Source organism: Zalophus californianus, chromosome 12 (assembly GCF_009762305.2).
Source record: "Zalophus californianus isolate mZalCal1 chromosome 12, mZalCal1.pri.v2, whole genome shotgun sequence".
Classification (NCBI taxonomy): domain Eukaryota; kingdom Metazoa; phylum Chordata; class Mammalia; order Carnivora; family Otariidae; genus Zalophus; species Zalophus californianus.
In genome coordinates, this window is record NC_045606.1 from 21271836 (window position 1) to 21291908 (window position 20073).

Below are 20073 nucleotides of genomic sequence, written 5' to 3' on the forward strand. Positions count from 1 at the left end.
CATTACATACAAATAAACCTGTGATTAAGTTCTGACTCCAGATTTTTAAAAATTCCAATGAAAACATTTATAGCTTTGCATGTGGCAGAGTTGAAAATGAGGCCAGTTCCACTTACTTCATTACTCCGATTTTATTGAATTTCACCCATATTTTCCTAATTCTGTTTTTATATTTTCTCATGTATGAAAATACCCAAGTGGATTTTAAAACTGATTTTACTTCATTAATATGTTCAAGCCATTTTTCATATTGGTGTCAGGTATGGATTTTGTGTCACAATTCTGGAAGTGAGAAATACCACATTCCTTCTTCTTCTTCTTTTTTTTTTTTTTTTTTTTTTTGCTAAATGAAACAAAATCTGTTCCAAGCCCCTATCCTGCCAGAATGGAGGGAAATTTAATCTCATTCTCAGCCTACAAGTTAGTCCTGAATCTAACTCGGTTGTTTTATAAAGTTATTAAAAAGCAAAGTGCCTGTGATAAGTAACAGTGTGTGGTTAATACAAAGAAACACCGCATACTTAAACACAGCTCCTGTGTTGTAGGAATTAGTAAGTGCATCAGGGATCCAAAAAATAGACCTGTAGGAACAACGTGAGAATGGAAACCTAAGTCTTTAACACAAAGGGATGGATGTTTAAGTATTACAGCCTGTGCGACGGGTGCATACAGAAGGAGCCACTGCGTGCTGGCGTGGCTGGGGGGTCACTGTCAGATGGACCGGTTTATCCGGCCCTTAAACACAAGTAAGATTTTAATAAGTGGGCAGGGGCTTCCAGATGGGGGAAATAGCATAAGCCAGGCTTGGAAGTAAGACAAAACTGTTCAAGGCCCAGCGAACTGCCCTGGCTGGAACAGCATGTTCATGTCAGGGAATTGTGTAAGGCCGGGATTTAGGAAGCGCTGAATGTCAAGGAGTTTGGGTCTTATCCTATAACGAAGGGCTATGAGCAGAGGGGCGACAGAACCAGTCTCAGTGTAAGTCAGATGACTCGGACTTCAGAAAGACACTGAAACAACGCAAGTATGAAAGGGTAGGGAGTGAAAAATAATGATCTTGAGATTTTGAGCCTCTGTGACAACTACATATTTGACCAAAAAGGGAAATTCTGTAGGAGAGGGCAATTTTGGGAACACAAGTATGATTTTAGAAAGGAAGTTGAATTATTGTACTAGCTAGTGATATTTATAATCATGACAATTTCACAAGTTCACCCGGAGAAACTGTGGAGAGAGGAAAGCAAAGGGCACCGGCTGACCCCAGGCCAGCGGCTACCGTTATGGGTCAGAATGAAGTCACTATAAAAGAGAGAGGGAAGAAAAAAGAAAAGTGGGAGAACTAGTTAGGTGCCCCGGGGGCCCTCAGAGAGGGAACATGCTCACGGACTCAGGATTCCCGGCTGGAATAGAAAGGCTATGTTCAAAAAATGAAAGACTCAGGCCAAAACCTTCAGTGTTTCTTCTTCTTTTTTTAATGAAAAGATATTACTAAGTCAAACTTTTATAAATACAAAAAACTTGAACATATTAAAGTACAGTTCCATCTGAACAATCACAAAGACCAATCCTACTCTCAATACCGCTATGTACACACTGCTGCGTATGACAAATTATTCTCTACTGGAAATAGCAGGTTTGACCCGGTCCAAATTCACTTCTTTGAAAAGTATCCTCTTTCCAAATAGCGTGCTTCTGTAACTAATTTTTCTGCTTGTCATATGTTACCTTCAACAACACATCTAGTTTTTTTCTTAGCACCGTCCCCTGCATTTTTTTAAAGCGTAATTTTATTTCAGAGTGCAATACAAACTCGCTTTTGGCCCGTGGAGCCATGAGGAGGGTAAGCCACTGAGTCATCCCTGAGGACACAGCGCCCCTCTCAGACTGTTGTGCCCCTCCCCCCCACCTGACTGCTTGTCTCCTTTTCAAAGCTGGGGTGAGGTAGAGCAATTTAGTTCTGTCTGAACAAGTACCAAACTGGAATTCAGATGGCTTAACAATGTATTCTGATTTTGGTTACCAATTTTAAAGAATTGTAAAGGACTCTTGACGGAGGTCAAGCTAATGCGCAAGATTAAAATACTGGGAGCGGATACAACTGCATTTTCTCTTTCATAAGCCTAAAAGCATTGTGGTGTGTTTCAGAGCTGCTTCCTCTACAAATTTTGCATCCACATTGTCATGTCCTTCAAGAGCATACAGAGCTGGAAAAATAAGGAGAAAAGAGTTACTGCGTAGCCATGGAACTTCTGTAATAACATTGTGTCTGCAGCTCACTGACATCGTAATTACTTTATATTTTAGTAAAACACATTACTCTGAAAATGTGTTGTTAAAATTTATTCTACCCCAGCCCCAAGAAAGGTCATTCGCATCAACCATATGGGTTTTGAGCCTTTTACACCCGCTTAAAACCTCAAAGGTGATTATTCCTTTGGTAATGTACTCCAGGATTAATCAGTGTGTTACTGATTAAAACTAGCTGCAGTAAGGACTACTTAGAAGGGGTATTCCAGAGAGAAAGGGGTCCACAGAAGTGAATAGGGACTGATGCGTCAACAGAAAAGCAGGAACGCCCTGACGTTACCTTGACTGGAAGATTCTCTATCTGTCAGTATTTCAATGAAGTAGTTCAGGGGCAGGAACTCCACACTGCCTGGCGACTTGTCAATCATAGAACTCCGGGGCTAAAAGGGAAACCACTTCTGGCGTCAGCTGATTGTCCAAAACAAACACAAACTTAAAAAAGGGGGCTGAGAACTACAGTTGCTGTCTCTGTGGAGATGATGAAATGGGCAAATAGGATCCAACAACAACATTGAGCGGGGCTGTGCTTGCTCGCAGACTCACCTCTTTCTTATAGTTTAGCAGCAGTCGCTTCACATGGTTCCGGGAAATGATGTTAGAACTCATAGGATGATCCCAAAGTCGGCAGATCTTCTGACCAATAAGCTATTATGCAAATTGAAAAATATGTAGAGCGGGATTTTTAGGGCAGTGAAACTACTCTGTACAATACTTAATGATGGATCCATTGCATTATACGTTTGTCCAAATGCATAGAATGAACAACACCGAGCGTGAACCCTAATGTTAACTATGGACTTTGGGTGATTGTGATGCGTCAATGCAGGTTTGTCAGTTGTAACACATGGACCACGGTGGTGGAGGATGCTCGTAATAGGGGAGGCTCTGCACATGTAGGGGCAGGAGAGTGGACAGGGAAATCTCTATAGACCTTGCACTCAATTTTCCTGTGAACCTAAAACTACTCTAAAGAAATTAAGTAAATAATAACAAGAAAAGAATGGGAAAAAGTACAGAGAGGAGAATGTAGCTTATACTGCATTAAGTACATGTACCTTATACCTACTTATAATTTAAAAAGGATTATTCCAAAGTAGCTGGTTAGTCTAAAAGAGAGGCCCTTTATGGTTAATGACCCTTGAAGAAAGGCCATTTCCTATGAGGTGTGCCTCTGAATTTTGAATAAATACTCCCTTAAATTCAACCCTGAGGAAAGTAGTTTATTCACTGATGTTGCCAAATTCTTTTTCTGAAACGGAGTTCATCTGCTACTTTTCAAAACTGGGTACCTGCAACTCTAAGTGAGGTCTCGATAGGAAACAAAAGGTTGTTCTCCCCAGTGTCCTGCCCAGAAAATTTTAATTCCCTAAGAGCTTGAGGCAAAGAAAAACAAAACAAAACAAAAAAAAAAAACAAACTAAATGTTCAGAGACTTCCCCAGAGAGATCTAGCTGTGGAAAATATGCTTTGTTTTCTATCCTTGCCTTTGCTTCAGTAAGCTGTGAGGAGTAGAGGGTGTTACAAAGGAAAACGATTAGGTCCAGAAGGCAGCGGACATCCCTTCGTGGGAGGATCGTGCCAGAGATACAAGGGTGCAAGGTATGTAAACAGAGCAGAGAGCTGGCCCCGGGCTGGCAGGGTCAGGGAGTTTGCAGAGTCCAAGGTTCTGAAGACCTTGCTGAGGAATTTCATATTTTCATAGTATTTCTGACTCCGAGAGCCAATATCCCCCATCAAAACAAGAAGTGCCTGGCAAACCCTTTCTGTCATGTTTCTCGTTGCTCCTTCAACCTGGGAATGTGGTAGAAAGGGCAGTGGGAGGAAATGCAGTTCCAGAACCTTCTGACCTCACCTGGAGTTAAATTTCTTATCAGTTTAAATGCCAAAAAACACCTGTTTCCCCTCTCCCTCCCCTCAGACTCATAGATGTAAATATTAGTGCAGTTTCCTAAGAGGGGAAAATGGCTAAGTGTTTCAGGCAGGCTGTGCCAGGCAGTACAAAGCCAGAGGAACAAGCATTTTGTCAGCGCGGCAGGGAACGGCCAACGGGCGTGAAGAGGGATGGGATTTCTGGGAAAGGACTGAAAAGTAAAACAATTCAACTGACTTTAGCCCAAAACAAGTAAATGCTCCCTTTGCAAGAAGGAACTGAAGGAGGTTCGTACCAACGCTTATGGAGAGAATAAAATATAATTAAGGATTACCGGGGGAAGCCGCACAATGATGCTGAATTTTAGTTTTTCATTTTTCTCTGAATTGTCCAGATCTACAAAAAAGTTAGATTGGCAAATAAAACAAATCTCCATTTTAATATGTGAGCAAGCTAATAATAATACTTCAGTGGTTCATTCTGATAAGACACATTCCCCACCCTGGATTCTCAAGCTGAAGTCTGATAATACCTTGAAAATTTTGGTTTGTTGTCTGAATACAAGGGCTTTCTCTTAATGAAGCAGTTTCTATATGGCATGGAACATGGTGCTGTAACAGGCTTCCATTCACAAAACAATTTTACGAAGTGAAAACAGAAGGCACCTTGGGGAACGGCAAATACTTTAACATATATTAACAAAACTCGTCTATAAAATACCACAACGAATAATTTCAGCAAGTGATTACACTGGAGACCTTCAAGTTCAGATTCACATGAGCACTGCATCTCTCAGTCTCTCTTGCATTTCCAGTCTAAGTCTGCGATGACAGAGTTAATCAGCTGAAAGTAAGCCATTTCATGACATTTTCTTGAGAAACAAGCCTTCAGAGTCTCCTATCCTCAAGTGCCCTCGTGTACAGAGAAGGAATGTAATAGCTGTGTGTGGATCGAGAAGCCCTCTGGGGCCTCTTGAAGGTCTGAGGCACTTCAAATTAGCCCAAAGCCTGGCTACAGGAAATGAACTGTACTCAGCAGGACAAGCGGCATAATTTGCAGAGTCCATTGCAAAAGGCAAATGAGGATCCCCTTGTTTCAATACTAAGGATTTCAAGATTTAATGTGGAGCATTACCCCGAGCATGGGGCGGCCCTGAGTGCACGAGGGCCCTGTGAGACCACACGGGTTGTACACCACCAAGCCCGTCCTGATGGGGCTCAGGGCTGGGCAGGCACTGTGGCAAACTCGGAGCCTCTTACCTTTCATGAGCCTTGTGACAGCCGTTTCGGTGAGAAGCAACACCCCATCATCAATGTAATGCAGCAGGTTATGCAAAGGGAGACAGTGCACGCCAAGGAGCGTGTGCAGAGTGTGAAAACCTAGGCAAGAGATTGGGAGGGTAAACAGGGTCAGCCAGCATCTCCAGGCTCCTAGAGGGAGCGAATTCAATGATGTTACTAAAGCCCTTAGCTCAGCGCCTTGGCACCGAGAGGCTAATAAATGCTGCTTGAAGACACGGTCCGAGTCTCCTGCTTTGTGTTAACCTAAGTAGTGTGCTGGGTAGATATGAGTTCCCAACAAGCGTGTGTGTCCCTTCCTAGGCAAAAAGACAAAAAGAGGGCAGGGCCTGCTCGATGAAAAACAGTTTTACAGTTTAATAGGTTTGCAATTCTGCAGTGATATGGCAAAAGAGAAGTTAAGAGCCTCAAACGCCAGATGCCCAGGCTGAAAGGCTGACAGATAGGGACCACTTTGCCAACATGGAAAAATTTTGAACCGGTAGGGGACAGTCTGTGTGCCCGACCTCTGTGTAGGCCCTAAAGAAAGGCTTTTGGGGTCTACTTGAACTAAATTATAAAAAAAGAAAAATTTAAATAATATGGTCAGATAGCAAATCTATAGGAATTCAACAGAGAGGAAGGCAACTCCCTCAAACCTAAGTCTTGTGGGGAGGGTTACTCAAACCCTTAGAAACCGAGAGTTCTAAGCACACAATTAATAATAAACAATAAAAGCAACATCCATGGGAGAAGAAGATATCAGTCCCGGAGAGAAGGAGAAAAACCCTCTTGGAAAAGACAGCACATGAGCGGAGCTTTGAAGAGTAAATGCAATTCCTGGGGGTGGCAAGGAGGCCAGAGGATACACCGAGTGGAGACAGTAGAAAAAAACCACCTTGTCATGAGTAGACCTATACTAGAATCCTCCTGTGTTACTTACTAACCACAGGTAAGTAGCCTTTGTGTGCCTCCCTTTCTTCATCCCTAGCATGAAGCCACCAGTAGCTTTCCCACATGGCTGCTTGGAGAACTAACCCTAGGTCTATGAAGAGCCTAGCACATGGCTGAACAACAGCAACCATTAACAAACACGTACTGAGGCCTTCAATCTATGCATTGGCTAATTTGATCCTCAACACCATGAGGTGGGAACCACCTGATTCCCATTTTATCATTGGGGAAACCAAGATTCACAGGAGCTAAGAAAGTTGCCCAGGATCATATCATTAGTAAGTGGCCGAGCTGAAGTTGAAAGCAGGCTATGGGACTTAGCTGAGGCTCTTACCCATGACATTATCCTGCCCCAAGAACTGGTAGCTGGGTTAATGGGACAATATGAACAGAGGCCCAAAGGTGAGAAAGTATGGGGCATGTTCAGAAAGTACTACATGACCCAACTGAGTTGGAATCAGGTGTACGAGAGGAATGGTAGGAGGTAAAGTTGGAATTTATTTAACAAATCCCTTCCAGACACCAGACTAGGAGCTGGGTATACAATAATGAGGAAAACAGACCCCACAGCTGCTCCCATCCACCTTCCAGTCCGATGGGAAGACAATCAAATAATCACAAAAATATACATTCTTAAAGATGTGACCATTTTGGGGCACCTGGGTGGCTCAGTCAGTTTAGCATCTGACTCTTGGTTTCAGCTCAGTTCATGATCTCAGGTTCATGGGATCGAGCCCTGCCTCAGGTTCCAGGCTCACCGGGGAGTCTGTTTGAAAGTATCTCTCTCCCTCTGCCCCTCCCCCTGCTTGTGCACGCTTGCATGCTCTCTCTCCCCCTCTCTCTCAAAATAAATAAAATCTTTTTTAAAAAATGGCCAGTTCTATGAAGGGAAAAGTGCAGGGTGCTCTGAGTGCACACGACACGGACTGAATGCTGAGCGACAGCGAGGAATTTCTCATTTAGTAGGCTTTGGGGAGGGACACTGAGCAAGACAGAAAAAAGGATTTGAGTTTTACTCCTGGAGTATTAAAATGGCAACAGGCAAAGAATGGACTGGAGTACGGACAGTTTGCTACAGGAGGTACGTAAGACAAATGTGTTGGGAGGCCACTGCGTGAACCTGCGCCAGAGGTAATGAGGACGTGGACAGTGAAGCAGGAAGGAAAGGACCGGAAGCACGTGGCCACAGGTCCAGACTTGGAAGCTGATGAGGTGTGAAGAGGGAATAACAAAGGATCACAGCCTAATCTTAGGCGCTTACATGACAAAGAAATGATGCCCAAAGAGCAGGAACTTGAGTTCAGAGCAGTCATGGAGTTTTCTCTCCCTGAGCACATGAATCATGAGCAGTGAGGGACTGAGGCCTAAGTCCTGGCCACATCAAGGGTCAGATAAAGTGCGGACTCTGCCCACAAGCAGATGTTAAGGGGCTGACGACAAGATGACTCCGCTGGCAATCCAAAAAAAAAACTGATTTTCTGATTTTACTAACTAATCAACAACATGAGAGTTTCTTTTTTTTTTTTTTAAAGATTTTATTTATTTATGTGAGAGACAGAATGAGAGAGAGAGAGAGCATGAGAGGGCGGAGGGTCCGAGGGAGAAGCAGACTCCCCGCCGAGCAGGGAGCCTGATGCGGGACTCGATCCCGGGACTCCAGGATCATGACCTGAGCCGAAGGCAGTTGCCCAACCAACTGAGCCACCCAGGCGCCCAACATGAGAGTTTTCAAATGGATTTGGACATTCTTCCCAAGTTTAAAAAAAGTTATGAAATTCGTTCTGAAGAAAAGTTTATTAAAGGTTCCTATAGATTTCCTGGATTCGAAATCCCTCCTGCAGCCCTGCATCCATGCCTTAAAGATCCCCGACGGCCCTTCCTCCTCTATCTCCACGGCACAGCCCCACATCCAACAGTCTGCTCTTGGCTTCCTCTGCATGTCAGCTCCAGGCAACAGAACAAATTGGCTAAAAGTGGGCATCAGTTCCAAAACAGAGCTGTTCCAGCCAACTCTAATCCTCATCCTCCAGGGCTCCTGGCCTCCGCTAGCCCGTGAGGGGAACAGAGGTCCCATTTAAATTACAACTGCCCCAGCTCCACACCGTGACTCCCTTTTGTGGCCCTCATTCCCTTTATTCTTTAACCAGTTGGGTTGCAAGTTTCCAACACTTGAAAATCAAACAGTTCTCACTAGTCCAGCAGGCTTGGAAAGCAAGCACACATACAAAAGTGCACGAGAAAACACCCTGTATTTACCCACACACGTGCACACCCATGTGACCCAGTGCCACTTTCTATGTCACATGAGGGAAACCAACGTTTAAGAGAAACGGACAGAGATACTTGACCCATGGACACAAACCATTAAGTCTACTCATAATAATTCTCAATCACTATGGATAATGTTTTTCCATGTTTTCCCTCCTTACATATCCCTGGGAAGGAGTGTGATGCTTCCTAGGAAGTAGAGTTTTATGGTCTCCTGGGTATAAAATTGTCCCTAATAAGTCACTTTCATTTATTTACAAATGGGGCTTGAACATCCATGGTGAACAAACCTGAAAGTGTCAACCCAATCCTCTACCAAGTCTTTTGTGTTGATGATTAAGAGTTGAAGCCAGAAAGTCATATATAGTTTTCATGAAATCCCTTCACTCTTTCTAGAGGGCACCTGGAAATTCCTATTCTATTGGGATAATTTAAAGTCCTCTATTCTCCTCATGAATGGTCACTGTCAGATTCCTATAAACCAAAGAAACTCCTTGTGCCCTCCAGTACCCGCATGTCTTATAAGATGAGGTGTATGGACAGAGAAAGCATGAAGGACTCCAAACTGAGTCAGATGTATCACAAATGCAGACAAGCCAGGACGTGCTATGGGGATTTCTGGGCCCATAAACAGTCAATGTTTTGGCATCAACTAATTCAAATGGAATATAAAATTCAAGAGGCAGCACAGAATAGTCATTAAAAGAACAGATTTTGGAGCCAGACTTCCTGGATTTAAATACTGGCTCTGTTGCCTAATCACTGTGTGACTTTCAGGCAAGTTACATAAACTTTCTGTGCCTCAGTTTCACCATCAATAAAATGAGAATAATATTAAAGTGGAGCCATATGAAAGTGCCTTTTTTTTTTTTTTTAGTCAAAAACTGGTTGGATATTGACAATTTAATGTGGTTCATTTTAAGCTCCTACCATTTAGGACTGTTAGGAAAACTAAATGTGCTTATTTAGGTAAAGTACTTACAGCAACTGGCACAAAACGGGCACCATCTACATATTGGCTTAAAATGAAAGAGTAAAGGAATGAATTACTGATAGCTGATGCAATAGATGTATATATATAAATAAATTAAATTAAACTGGCTGATAAACATTATGCAGTGACAGTTACCATAAAGCTTAACACTCATCAGAACACATATGTAATGAATACAAGGCAGACAGGAGCTTATTTGCTTCTTATAATTAATACATGTTCCCAACTAGACTTCTGTTAATTTTTGCAACTGCTCCAATTTCTAGCACGGCACATGGAATGTAATAAAAAAAAAATCAACAAATGGTTGTTTGAGTGAACAAATGACCAATTAAATGAATGACTGCATACACATGGGCGAAGGGTGTTTTGAGGCCTGACTTGGTCCTGTTTCAAAATCCTGAGGGCGATTTTTAGCTTCCAACCACGTAAAAATCAGCTATTTTCTGACACCCAGCCAGACCCACTTCCTCCTGAGTGTTAACTTTCTCAATCAGATAAACTAAGCCTGCAGACATCAGAGAAAGATCTCCCTGCATCAGCTCCACTGGTTCCAGGTATTCTAGCGAGCCGCATGGGGACCAGCCTCGGCTCCCTAAAGTCAGTGACGAGCCACAGCAGAATTTAATAATCGGGGGACATCTGGTCTGCAGAGACCAATGTCAGGCCCATCTCTCAAAGTGACCTCAGACGCACAAGTTCTCAGACACAGGTCGTCTCATCCTTAAATGTGTAAGGCCCGGGGACCACGTGAAGAAGAAAGAACAAATGTTTTACAACAAAGGACAAAAAAGCCAAGACTTACCAGGAGGCAGAGGTAAAAACAAACTCGTAGTCGCTTTCAGAATCCTGGTCATGATGTGGAAGACTGTAAATTCAGCAGCACTGGCCCGCCTGCTGCTGGGTAAAACGACAGAGCCGCCGTCAGCCAAGGGGTTCATCCCTAAAACTCCCATTTGTCTGAGCAGTGGCTCTGCGTATCACACAGAGTTGGAATCCATGCTCACTGTGAAGCCTCATAAGTATGATGGAGACCATCAGCCTAAGGCCGAGAATCTAACCAGACACTGGGCACATAAATGATCGATTGCATTAACTCAAATTCCCCTTCCTGGCCGTCCTGAGCTCACACGCCCCTCCGTCCTCATCAACCACATGCCAGGGAAAGAGTGTGGTGAAGCCACAGGGCGGTTCCTTTAAATGCTGAGTACAGAACTAAGACAGCGTCAGGGCTGGTGACAACTGCTTTCAGTTGTTAAGTGCCACAAAAGCTTTGCCACAACAGGCAGCAATTAGAGTTGTTTTAGCTCTTTATACACCTTGATAAGGGAGAGGGAGAAATACTTGCGTACAAGTGGAGAACGGAGGGGTGAAGATGATGTTTCCTCCAGCTGGTCTCCAGGATTTGGCAAATGAGATCCAGCTGGAGGATAAAGACAGTCTGTTACCCTTTGCCCATACCCTCTCCCTTGGCGGGTCCCTACAGCGAGCCCTCTGCAGGCCTGACAGGCCTGTTCAGGGCAGCTGGTAGTTAGCCTGGGCCCGGACACAGAACCAGCCTTCCTGCAGGCAATGCTGACACACTGGAATCCAAAATGGAAAAGACTGAAAATGTGCACCAGAGTCTAACAGAGCCCCTTCTGTCTACACAGCCAGTGCCCCCGCTGAGCTTCTCCAGCCCCGTTAACAGGCCCTCAGTCACAGGCCCTCTGCCATCAGTGAAGGTCAAGTACAACTGGATTTGCTCTAGGCCTGTTATATGACAAAGGCCAACAGCTGACAGTGAGAAGAAGAGAGGCACAGAACAAGATAGAGGTCCTGAGCATCGACTGTGGAGTATGACCGGTTTCAAGTCCAGGTCAGACATTTGACTAGTTTGTCAGCAACAGAGCAGTCTCCATGGGGCTGGGATCCACCACGAATCCCACGCCCTGCACCTAGAGGCGAAGGACAGGGCGCCAATCGGAACGGATCTCCATATGGGCACAGATAAAAACAGTTCATTCTCAATGACACAGATTCTCAGTGTCTCCTTGGCTGAAGTCAGGTAAGATGACCCGTAAGCGATATAGTCTGGTTCCGCAGCAACTTCCTCCGTTTGTTTTAGAGAGCCCCATTGGCCGCCCTCCTGAGGGGCCTGGGAGACATGGCTGTTTGCAGGAGCAGGAAGGTCTGGCTACAGTCGGTGACTGCCGAGTCGGAAAGTTAGGGGTACTGCGTTTGCCTAGGCTACATCCCTACCACTTCTGGTCCTATCGGTTCCAGTGGTTGTTAACAGCCTAGTGTTAAAACTTCTATGTGATTAGGAAGAATGATGCTTGAACAAAAACGCTTAATACTTTGGAAAGTGAAATTTAAAGTCAACAGAAAGAGAGATGATAGATGGACATGTTAAATAGTTGTGTTATTAAAGGACAAAGAAAGCAAGTTAATACCAGCATGGGGAGGATCAAAGCCACATTCATAAAGTGAGCTCCTTGATACAGTTCTACCAGAAAGAATTATTATTTAAGAAAGAGTCAATGCCAAAAAAGAAAAGGTTCAATGCCTTGCTTGTAAATATCAATATATGAGAATGCCAACCTCTCCTAATTTATTAAAACTTGTGAAATTCAAAGATATTTAAAAACAGACACTAATGACTACAATAAAGGCAGAAAATTTTAAAATTAAACATGAAATTCAATCAGGGCCATATCAAATACGTTTAATCTTCCAGAGTTCAATGCAAAAATATATGTTCACACAACTGATCATTTGCATACTGGTCTTACCCAAACTTGGAGAAATGGAGTGTTCTTTCTCTTTCTGTGAATTTAAATAAGAATTTGTCTAGCATATTACTTCTAGGTTCTAAGTAGGGTCAGGCCTCAACTCCATATGCTTTGAGAGACTCAAGACCGCCTCAAAATTTGGTGTAGCCATTATCACTTCCATTTACACATGGACTGGTGTTATTAATTGGAATCACACAATTTCAATGGGTGGCTACCAGGTAGATGGGCTACCAATCCCACCAGCAGACTCGAATGTGGTAGTATTTGTACAACTGAGCTAGAATCTGGCCTAACTGGGCTGTTGGCACTCATTAAGAATTTAAGTTCAAGTTCTCTCATGTCTTCATAAACCTCCATGTACAGAAATCATTACCTATGGTTTAATAAGATGCTAGAAGATGCCAAGATGACATGTGAACATTTGGCAACCATACTAAGTTCATCATTGTTCTATACTTCCAGGAACCTATAAATCACTATTTGAAGGGAGTAAAATAAACCACTTTCATAACCAAGTCCTCCTTGGTTTCTTTGTTCTTTTTTCCCTTTTTTCAATCTACAGCACCAAATATACCGGTTTAAGGACAGAAAATCTGCAAAAGTCTAATCTGAAAAATATACTGAACCGCCAACTGGGAGCTACATACTGGGGGAGTGGGGGGTGGCAGGATAGGGAATAAAAAAGCAAAACCAACCAGTTTCGAAATGTAGTCCAGAACCATCTGTTCAATTTTCTTCTTTTCTACACCCTGTAGGTGTCTCAAAAGATGGTCTTTTAGCTCAGACACCATCTGAAAACAAGGACATGGATTAGATAAGTCACAACCTACCCACTCACACCTGCTACAGGTTGAAACAAGATCCATTTATTAACACTCTTTACCAACACAAAAAATACTGGACCTGAAGATCCCATTGGCGGAAATGTACAACCCACAGTGTTACTACTTTAATGGGCATAAATCAGGGACACTAACGTTACTCACGAGGAACTGCTGATGATTCACCTAGAGCCCAGTGAGCAGCCGAGAGTCAGATTCCCACCCCGATGAGAATTTGCCAAAGAAGCTGAAGGAAGCCACTAACTTAGAAGTCAAAGGTGGAAGTCTATTGCTCCCAGACCTGGAGAACTAACAGGAACAACTGTAATCATGGAGTGACTGTGTTGATGCGAGGTGGGGGTGGGGGTGGAGGGTTGAGGGGGGTGGGGTGTCGTGGGGAGAGGCATGCTTTGGGGCATTTGGAAGGATAGAGGCAGCAGTAAAAACGAAATGCATCAGGTACCTCCCTCTGTGCAGTGGCTCTAGACATTGAACACAGTGCCCTGACACGCAAAAGTAATGAAATTATTGATTCTATCACCTCTGAACAGACTTGTATATCTACTCTGTTCTCATCTTTCTTGGAGCTCACCAATCCGTGGAGCATCCCAGCCCTCCCCGCCTTTTGCTCTTTTGACTCCTTCTCCTTTCTCCCTCTTTGGCCTAAATGTCCTCCTCAGTTGGAGGTCAGCCTCGCTAGAGATTTTTGCACCAATGAACACCATGGGAGTTGTACAACTGATATCATATGCGCACATATTATGTCAGCAGATTTACATATATGACACCCTGAGCAAAACTTAGCCCATGGCACTCCGGGCCACGTGTTAATTAATTAGACTTAAAATTTCTAAATTTTTAAAAAAAAGATTCTTGCATGCTTTTTTGTGCTTTTCAATTTTTCTACGACAACCATAAAGATGAAAATTTAAATCACCCATAATCCTATCGTCTGTGTTAACATTTTGGATTTTTTATTTTCCTTTTCTCTAGTGTGCACACTCATTCAATGTTTTCTAATTTGCTTTTTTTTTTTTTCATGTAATAGTTTATGTCATTCAATACTCTTTACCACACTGGTTGTAAATGGCTGCACAGTATTCAATTTTAGGAGAAAGTACTAGAACTGAATTATTTATTCTCCTCTTACACATATGGGATACTTCTTCTACGACTGTGAATAGAACTAAAAAAAACCCTTATACATGACTTGTTTGCCATACCCCCAATTATTTTCTCAAGCTAAATTCCTAGAAATGGAACTTGGTGCGTCACGAACTTAAGGTTTACAGAGACACTGCAGAAATGCCTCCCGCATGGTTATACTAGTTTTCAACTGCATTGCATGAGACTGCCCGATTCCCCGTATGCTGAACTTTGCTAGTGTGATTTTTAAATTTTTGACAATTTCATAGGCAAGCAAACACACACAATTTTTTATATTACATTCCTTAATCTATCCAATATTTCTATTGGTTTACGGCATAAGGTGGTGGTATTTGGGATGGGATGACTCCAACTGTCTTTTGCAAATAGGCAGCCATTGCTCAATTAAAATTTATTTTTATTATTAAATTATTTTTTTTATTATTTTTTTATTATTTTTTTTATTTTTTTTATTATTTTTTTATTTTATTTTATTTTTTATTTTATTTTATTTTTTATTATTTTATTTTATTTTATTTTATTTATTTTATTTTTTATTTTTTTATTATTAAATTATTTTTTATTATTAAATTATTTATTATTAAATTAAATTATTATTTTTATTATTAAATTAAATTATTATTGATCGATTAAAAATTATTTCTTTCCAGTGATTTTTTTTAAATGCCTAATTTTATCATACACTAAAGATTCAAATTTATTCAAATTTTTATTATTAAATTATTTATTATTAAATTATTATTTTTATTATTAAATTAAATTATTATTATTAAATTAAATTAAATTATTATTGATTGATTAAAAATTATTTCTTTCCAGTGATTTTTTTTAAATGCCTAATTTTATCATACACTAAAGATTCAAATTTATTCAAATTTTTATTATTAAATTATTTATTATTAAATTATTATTTTTATTATTAAATTAAATTATTATTATTAAATTAAATTAAATTATTATTGATTGATTAAAAATTATTTCTTTCCAGTGATTTTTTTTAAATGCCTAATTTTATCATACACTAAAGATTCAAATTTAAACTAGTGTCTCCTGTCAGTCTCCTGTTTATTTTGTACAAACACCATATTGTTTCAATTACTGTAGATCAATAACATACTTAGCTCTCTAGTAATCTCAGCTCCACTCCTTTTTGTCAAGTGAGTCACCTGGTCAACTGTCAGAGAAACTTCATTGGCTTTTTTGTTATAATTTTATTAAACCTAGATGCTAAGGATTTGGAAATGGAATAATGTTTTTCATTAATTTTTCTAACTGGTTAATCCTAATAAAAAAGAAAGTAAATTTAGAATCACCAGCTTATTAACTTGTTCCTTAATACTTTCCATTTCCGCTGGTGATTATTTTGTTTGTTTGTTGCACTGGAAAATCATAGCATCTTCTTTTACTTTTGTTTCTTATTGCACTGTATAGAATTTCCAGAACGTAAAATTTTAGTGAAAATAGCAAGAATCTGTAACTTATTTTTTGTTTTTTGACAGAGAGAGTACGTGCATGGGGCAGGAGTGGGGGAGAGGGAGAGAGAGAATCTTAAGCAGGCTCCATGCTCAGCGCAGAACCCGACAGGGAGCTCGATCCCATGACCTTGAGATCACAACCCAAGCCAAAATCGAGAGTTGGACGTTCAACCGACTGTGCCACCCACGCACCCCACTTCCTTCTGATATTAATAAGAATGACCCCAACATTTGATTTAAAAAGATGTTAGCTATCAGTATTAGAATATTTTTGTCTTATTGATTTGGTGTATTCCAGGAGTGGAATTTTACTTATCAATTTTAAGCACCTATAGAGATGATCTTTTTCCCCGCTCTTTGACCTAGTGATATGATGAACTACATTAATACATTTGCTAATGACAAGCCTTCTTGGAAAAAAGGCCACTTGGCCATGTTGTATTTTTTCAAATGGACCACTGGAAAATATTTTGATTAAGCTTGTAGTATCTATGTTAATAAATGAAAGTAAAAGTCGTTAGATTTTGGTTTTAGGGTTATGTTAGTTTTTTAAAGTGATTGAGAAGCTTCCCATCTTTTTTTCAAAAAATACTTTAAATAGTATGGGTATGACCTGATCCTTGAAAGTTTGAAAGAACTCATTAAATAATTTGGTGCCTTTTTTGGAGATAATCTTTTTTTTTTTTAGAGAGAGAGAGTGAGTGCATGTGTGTGGGGGGGTGGGTAGAGGGATCAGGAGAGAGAGAATCTTAAGCAGACTCCATACCCAGTGTGGAGCTCAACATGGGGCTTAACCTCAGGACACTGAGAACATGCCCTGAGCAGAAATCAAGAGCTGGACACTTAACCAGGTGCCCCTGGGGATAATCTTTGACAAGTTTTTCAAATTATTTTATGGTTATTATGTTTTCAAGGATTTTTATTTCTTCTTGGCTCAAGTTTGGTATTTCTATTTCTCAAGGAAACTTTAACTGGAATTTTCAAATGCGTGAATATGCATTTACACATGTTTTTCTCACATTTTAAAACTTTCCATATTTAAGGTAATAGATTGTCCCATTCCTAAGCCTGCACAGGATTAAAGATATTTTACTAGACTTTCCAGATGTCTCTTTAATCAGTTTTTGTAAAGAAATAGATTTTGGATTTATTTATCAGTTCTCTTCCATTCATTTATTTTGATTTCTCTCTCTTTGGTCTTCCTAGTAGTAGGACTTCTTGAGAAATGATAACTTTATTCTATTGTATTTTAAACCCCAAATACATATGCCACAGAGACCTTGTTCTTTCCTTGTTTTAAACACTGAATGCTGTACATTTCCTTATGATGTTTTGTAATTAGAGGTTTTGGGCGGTGACTGATTTATATCTGTCTCCCCCACTAAATTCTAAAAGTGCAGAAATCTATCTGTGGTGCTTACATTGAGCACACAGGGCCTACAAGTGGCTGGTAACAGCTATGTGTTAAAAGAATGAGTGAAAAATAAGGTCAGCATGAGCAGCACAATCTAGCTCTTTACCCTTTTCTTGGATCCCATCGTTTCGCAGCACCCAAATGGCCCCCAGGCCACTTACCAGTCCCATCAGCAGCCTCTGGGGGTTGTCTTCCTCCTGGAAGAGGGGTGTTAATCTTGGCTCTGAAATTAAACAAAACAATAGTCAAGAAGAGTGGTTTTTGGGAAATGGGCTAGAAGAAGAGAAATCAACCTGGGTTTCCCTTCTCTGAGTTATTGAGAAAACAGACCATTTTGCTGATAGGATGAAATTTTTCATTAGATGTGTGACCTATTCCTGAAAGCCGAACTTATCACCCAGGTGATACACACAGAGCTCTACTCTAACAGACCAGGAAAGAAAGAAAACAAGGCACACATTTCCCAACACCAGTAGGCTCTGGCTTTGAATTCTCTTCAACATGAAAGCTCACCACCATCTAAGAACCTCTGCTTCACTGAAGTTAGAGACACTTGGGCCCTCTCTTAACCCCAAGGGGGGACATAAACTCTGTGACAGGGACCTGGTGGAAGGATTGCATGCCTGCCTTCCTTGTGACCCCCTATAGTTTAGTGACTTTGGGAGTCACTGAACTGAAGGGACCTGTCAATTACTGTAGCAAATAATTCTGACTGACACAAGGTATCCGACTAAAAAGGTAACCAGTTGAAGATGGAAAAGTGACGTGTAAGGTTAAATCGGATGGCACTTTCTCCGCCATGATTTGCACTATACCAGCAGACTGGAGGGGCAGACACACACAATCTTGTTGCAAGATGGGCCCTAACACTGCTCTAACTACACCTGCGTGCCCTGCGCCCCCTCTCCTAGAGCAGCTGAGGCCCGCACCTGGCAAGAGAGCAGAGCTGCCCTGGTCAGCGGGCTGATGACACTGTGTGGAACAGCACAGGTGCCTCTTGCGCCCTTGGGATGAATCCTACCTGGGTCCCGCACGAGCTTTCTGATTAAGATGAAGCAATTCAAAACTGGACACCAACAGCCCTGAATTTCATCCAGATTGTTCTGTTTCTGTTAGTGATGACATTCTTCCTAGGGTGCTAGTGCAAGCCAAGCATGTGAGAGGAAGGGACAAGTTTCCAAAGTGCACACAGAGAGAATGACTGGCCACAGGATGCAAACGGCGGAATTACAGAAGTCGGAGCTCCAACAGGGGCAGAGGAGTGATGGACACAACAAAAACCTTGACAACTGGCAACATTTCCCATACTGCAAACTTTCTAGCTAGGCAAGAAGGGCAAGCCTGAGCCAGGCACATTCACACCCCGGCTGCAGGGCAGGACTCCTGCCTGCCGCTAGCGGGAGAACCCCTGGCTCCGGGCATGGACGGCCTGGAAACACAGCCGGAGGCTGGTTCGCTCCGGATTGCTCAGTGAGCACAGGCTCTGTCGCCCTGGGCTGGATGACAAGTTCACTGTCCTGGTTCACATGATCTGTGTGCACAGCTGCAGCATGTCCCACAATGCACTGTATAAAATCATTTCCGTTAGGGTCACCCAGCATACACCTAGACATCCAAGCCTATAAAACAAACGTGGGATATAAAAATAACAGCTTTTTAAATGGAGGCTGGTCTTTATGAGGCCTGAAAGGGTTCCAGCGACAAAAACCACAAAAAGCTTGTACCCGGATTCGCTTAGCCTTCTCTTCCCCCAGTTTTATCCTGTAGGGTATTTATCAAGACTTACCTCGGATGTCACTCCCTCTGGCAAGCCTTTTCTAAGCTCTCTCTCTTCCCAACCATCCCCACTCCTGACCCAAATCCCCCCCCACACACTGTGGTTCTAGAACACCCGTCACCTGGTTTAGAAACAGCATGTTAGCATTTCTTCCTCACAGGTTAAGGACAAAGCAGCCATCTGAGGTATCTCATGCACAAAGCGCTGTACAAGGCGCTATACACATCTCCCCATTCACTCTCACTTTCCTCCTCACGTTGCCCTGAAAAGGTTAATGCACGAAGTGAACACATGGCTTGCCCAAGAGCACACTGTTAACATGAGGCTGGACTGGAATTGAAGCCAAGTTCTGTCTGGCTCCAAGCCCATGCTCTTCCCCCATAACCACACTGCTTACCCAGAGACTCCTATCTTTGCACTCCTATGACCTAGCCCGGGGAGTACCCAAATGTTAACCAAAATGAAAGACCCCTGTATGATCAGACAGCTGGAAAGAAAGCAGGCCTAAGCCAGGGGAACTGCCGAAGTGCATCTTGTGGGTACAGCCACAGGGCACAGTAAGTAGATCAAGGTTCTGAAGAAAAATAATGAAAACCAGACAGCCAACACTCAGGGACCCTTCCAGCAAAAGCACATTCAGCAGCTGTCCCTAAAGGTCCCGGTGCCAAGACAGACAAGGAAGGAGCTGGGTGGTCACTCTAACAGGGAGATATTAAAGGGTGCTGCCTTCATTGAACTACTGAGCGTGATTTTCTCGCCAACCCACAGGGGTAGGAAACACCGTGTTACAAACCAAACGCTGACTGAAATCCAGAAGGCTTTATTACAGGTCTTTTCTTACCCAAATTCCTTGCTTCTAGGTTAGAAATCACCCTACAAAGAAATTAGCCAACGTTATTCACATAGGAAGATGAAAAAAAAAAAGCCACAATACCATACAAAGACATCCTCCATAAAACCACTGCAGAAACT

At 42.0% G+C, this 20073-nt stretch overlaps 1 protein-coding gene across 6 annotated transcripts in view; it reads right to left on the reverse strand.

The window, feature by feature from the left end:
- Positions 1–1456: 1456 nt before the first annotated feature.
- The window catches only part of LOC113911138 (gamma-secretase activating protein), a 91598-nt gene continuing 72981 nt past the window's right edge, over positions 1457–20073 (reverse strand). For 4 of the 6 annotated variants that reach the window (XM_027573287.2, XM_027573285.2, XM_027573288.2 and 1 more), the window contains 10 exons: positions 19943–19974; positions 17486–17547; positions 13143–13238; positions 11023–11093; positions 10476–10570; positions 5437–5556; positions 4512–4573; positions 2851–2952; positions 2588–2687; positions 1457–2204 (listed from right to left, as the gene is read on the reverse strand). In XM_027573287.2, coding sequence (XP_027429088.1) covers positions 2113–2204; positions 2588–2687; positions 2851–2952; positions 4512–4573; positions 5437–5556; positions 10476–10570; positions 11023–11093; positions 13143–13238; positions 17486–17547; positions 19943–19974 — 832 coding nt within the window. In that variant the 3' untranslated portion in view covers positions 1457–2112. Of the gene's footprint in view, positions 2205–2587; positions 2688–2850; positions 2953–4511; positions 4574–5436; positions 5557–10475; positions 10571–11022; positions 11094–13142; positions 13239–17485; positions 17548–19942; positions 19975–20073 lie in introns of those variants that run through there. The other 2 variants (XM_027573286.2, XR_003516372.2) reach the window with 2 other exon arrangements.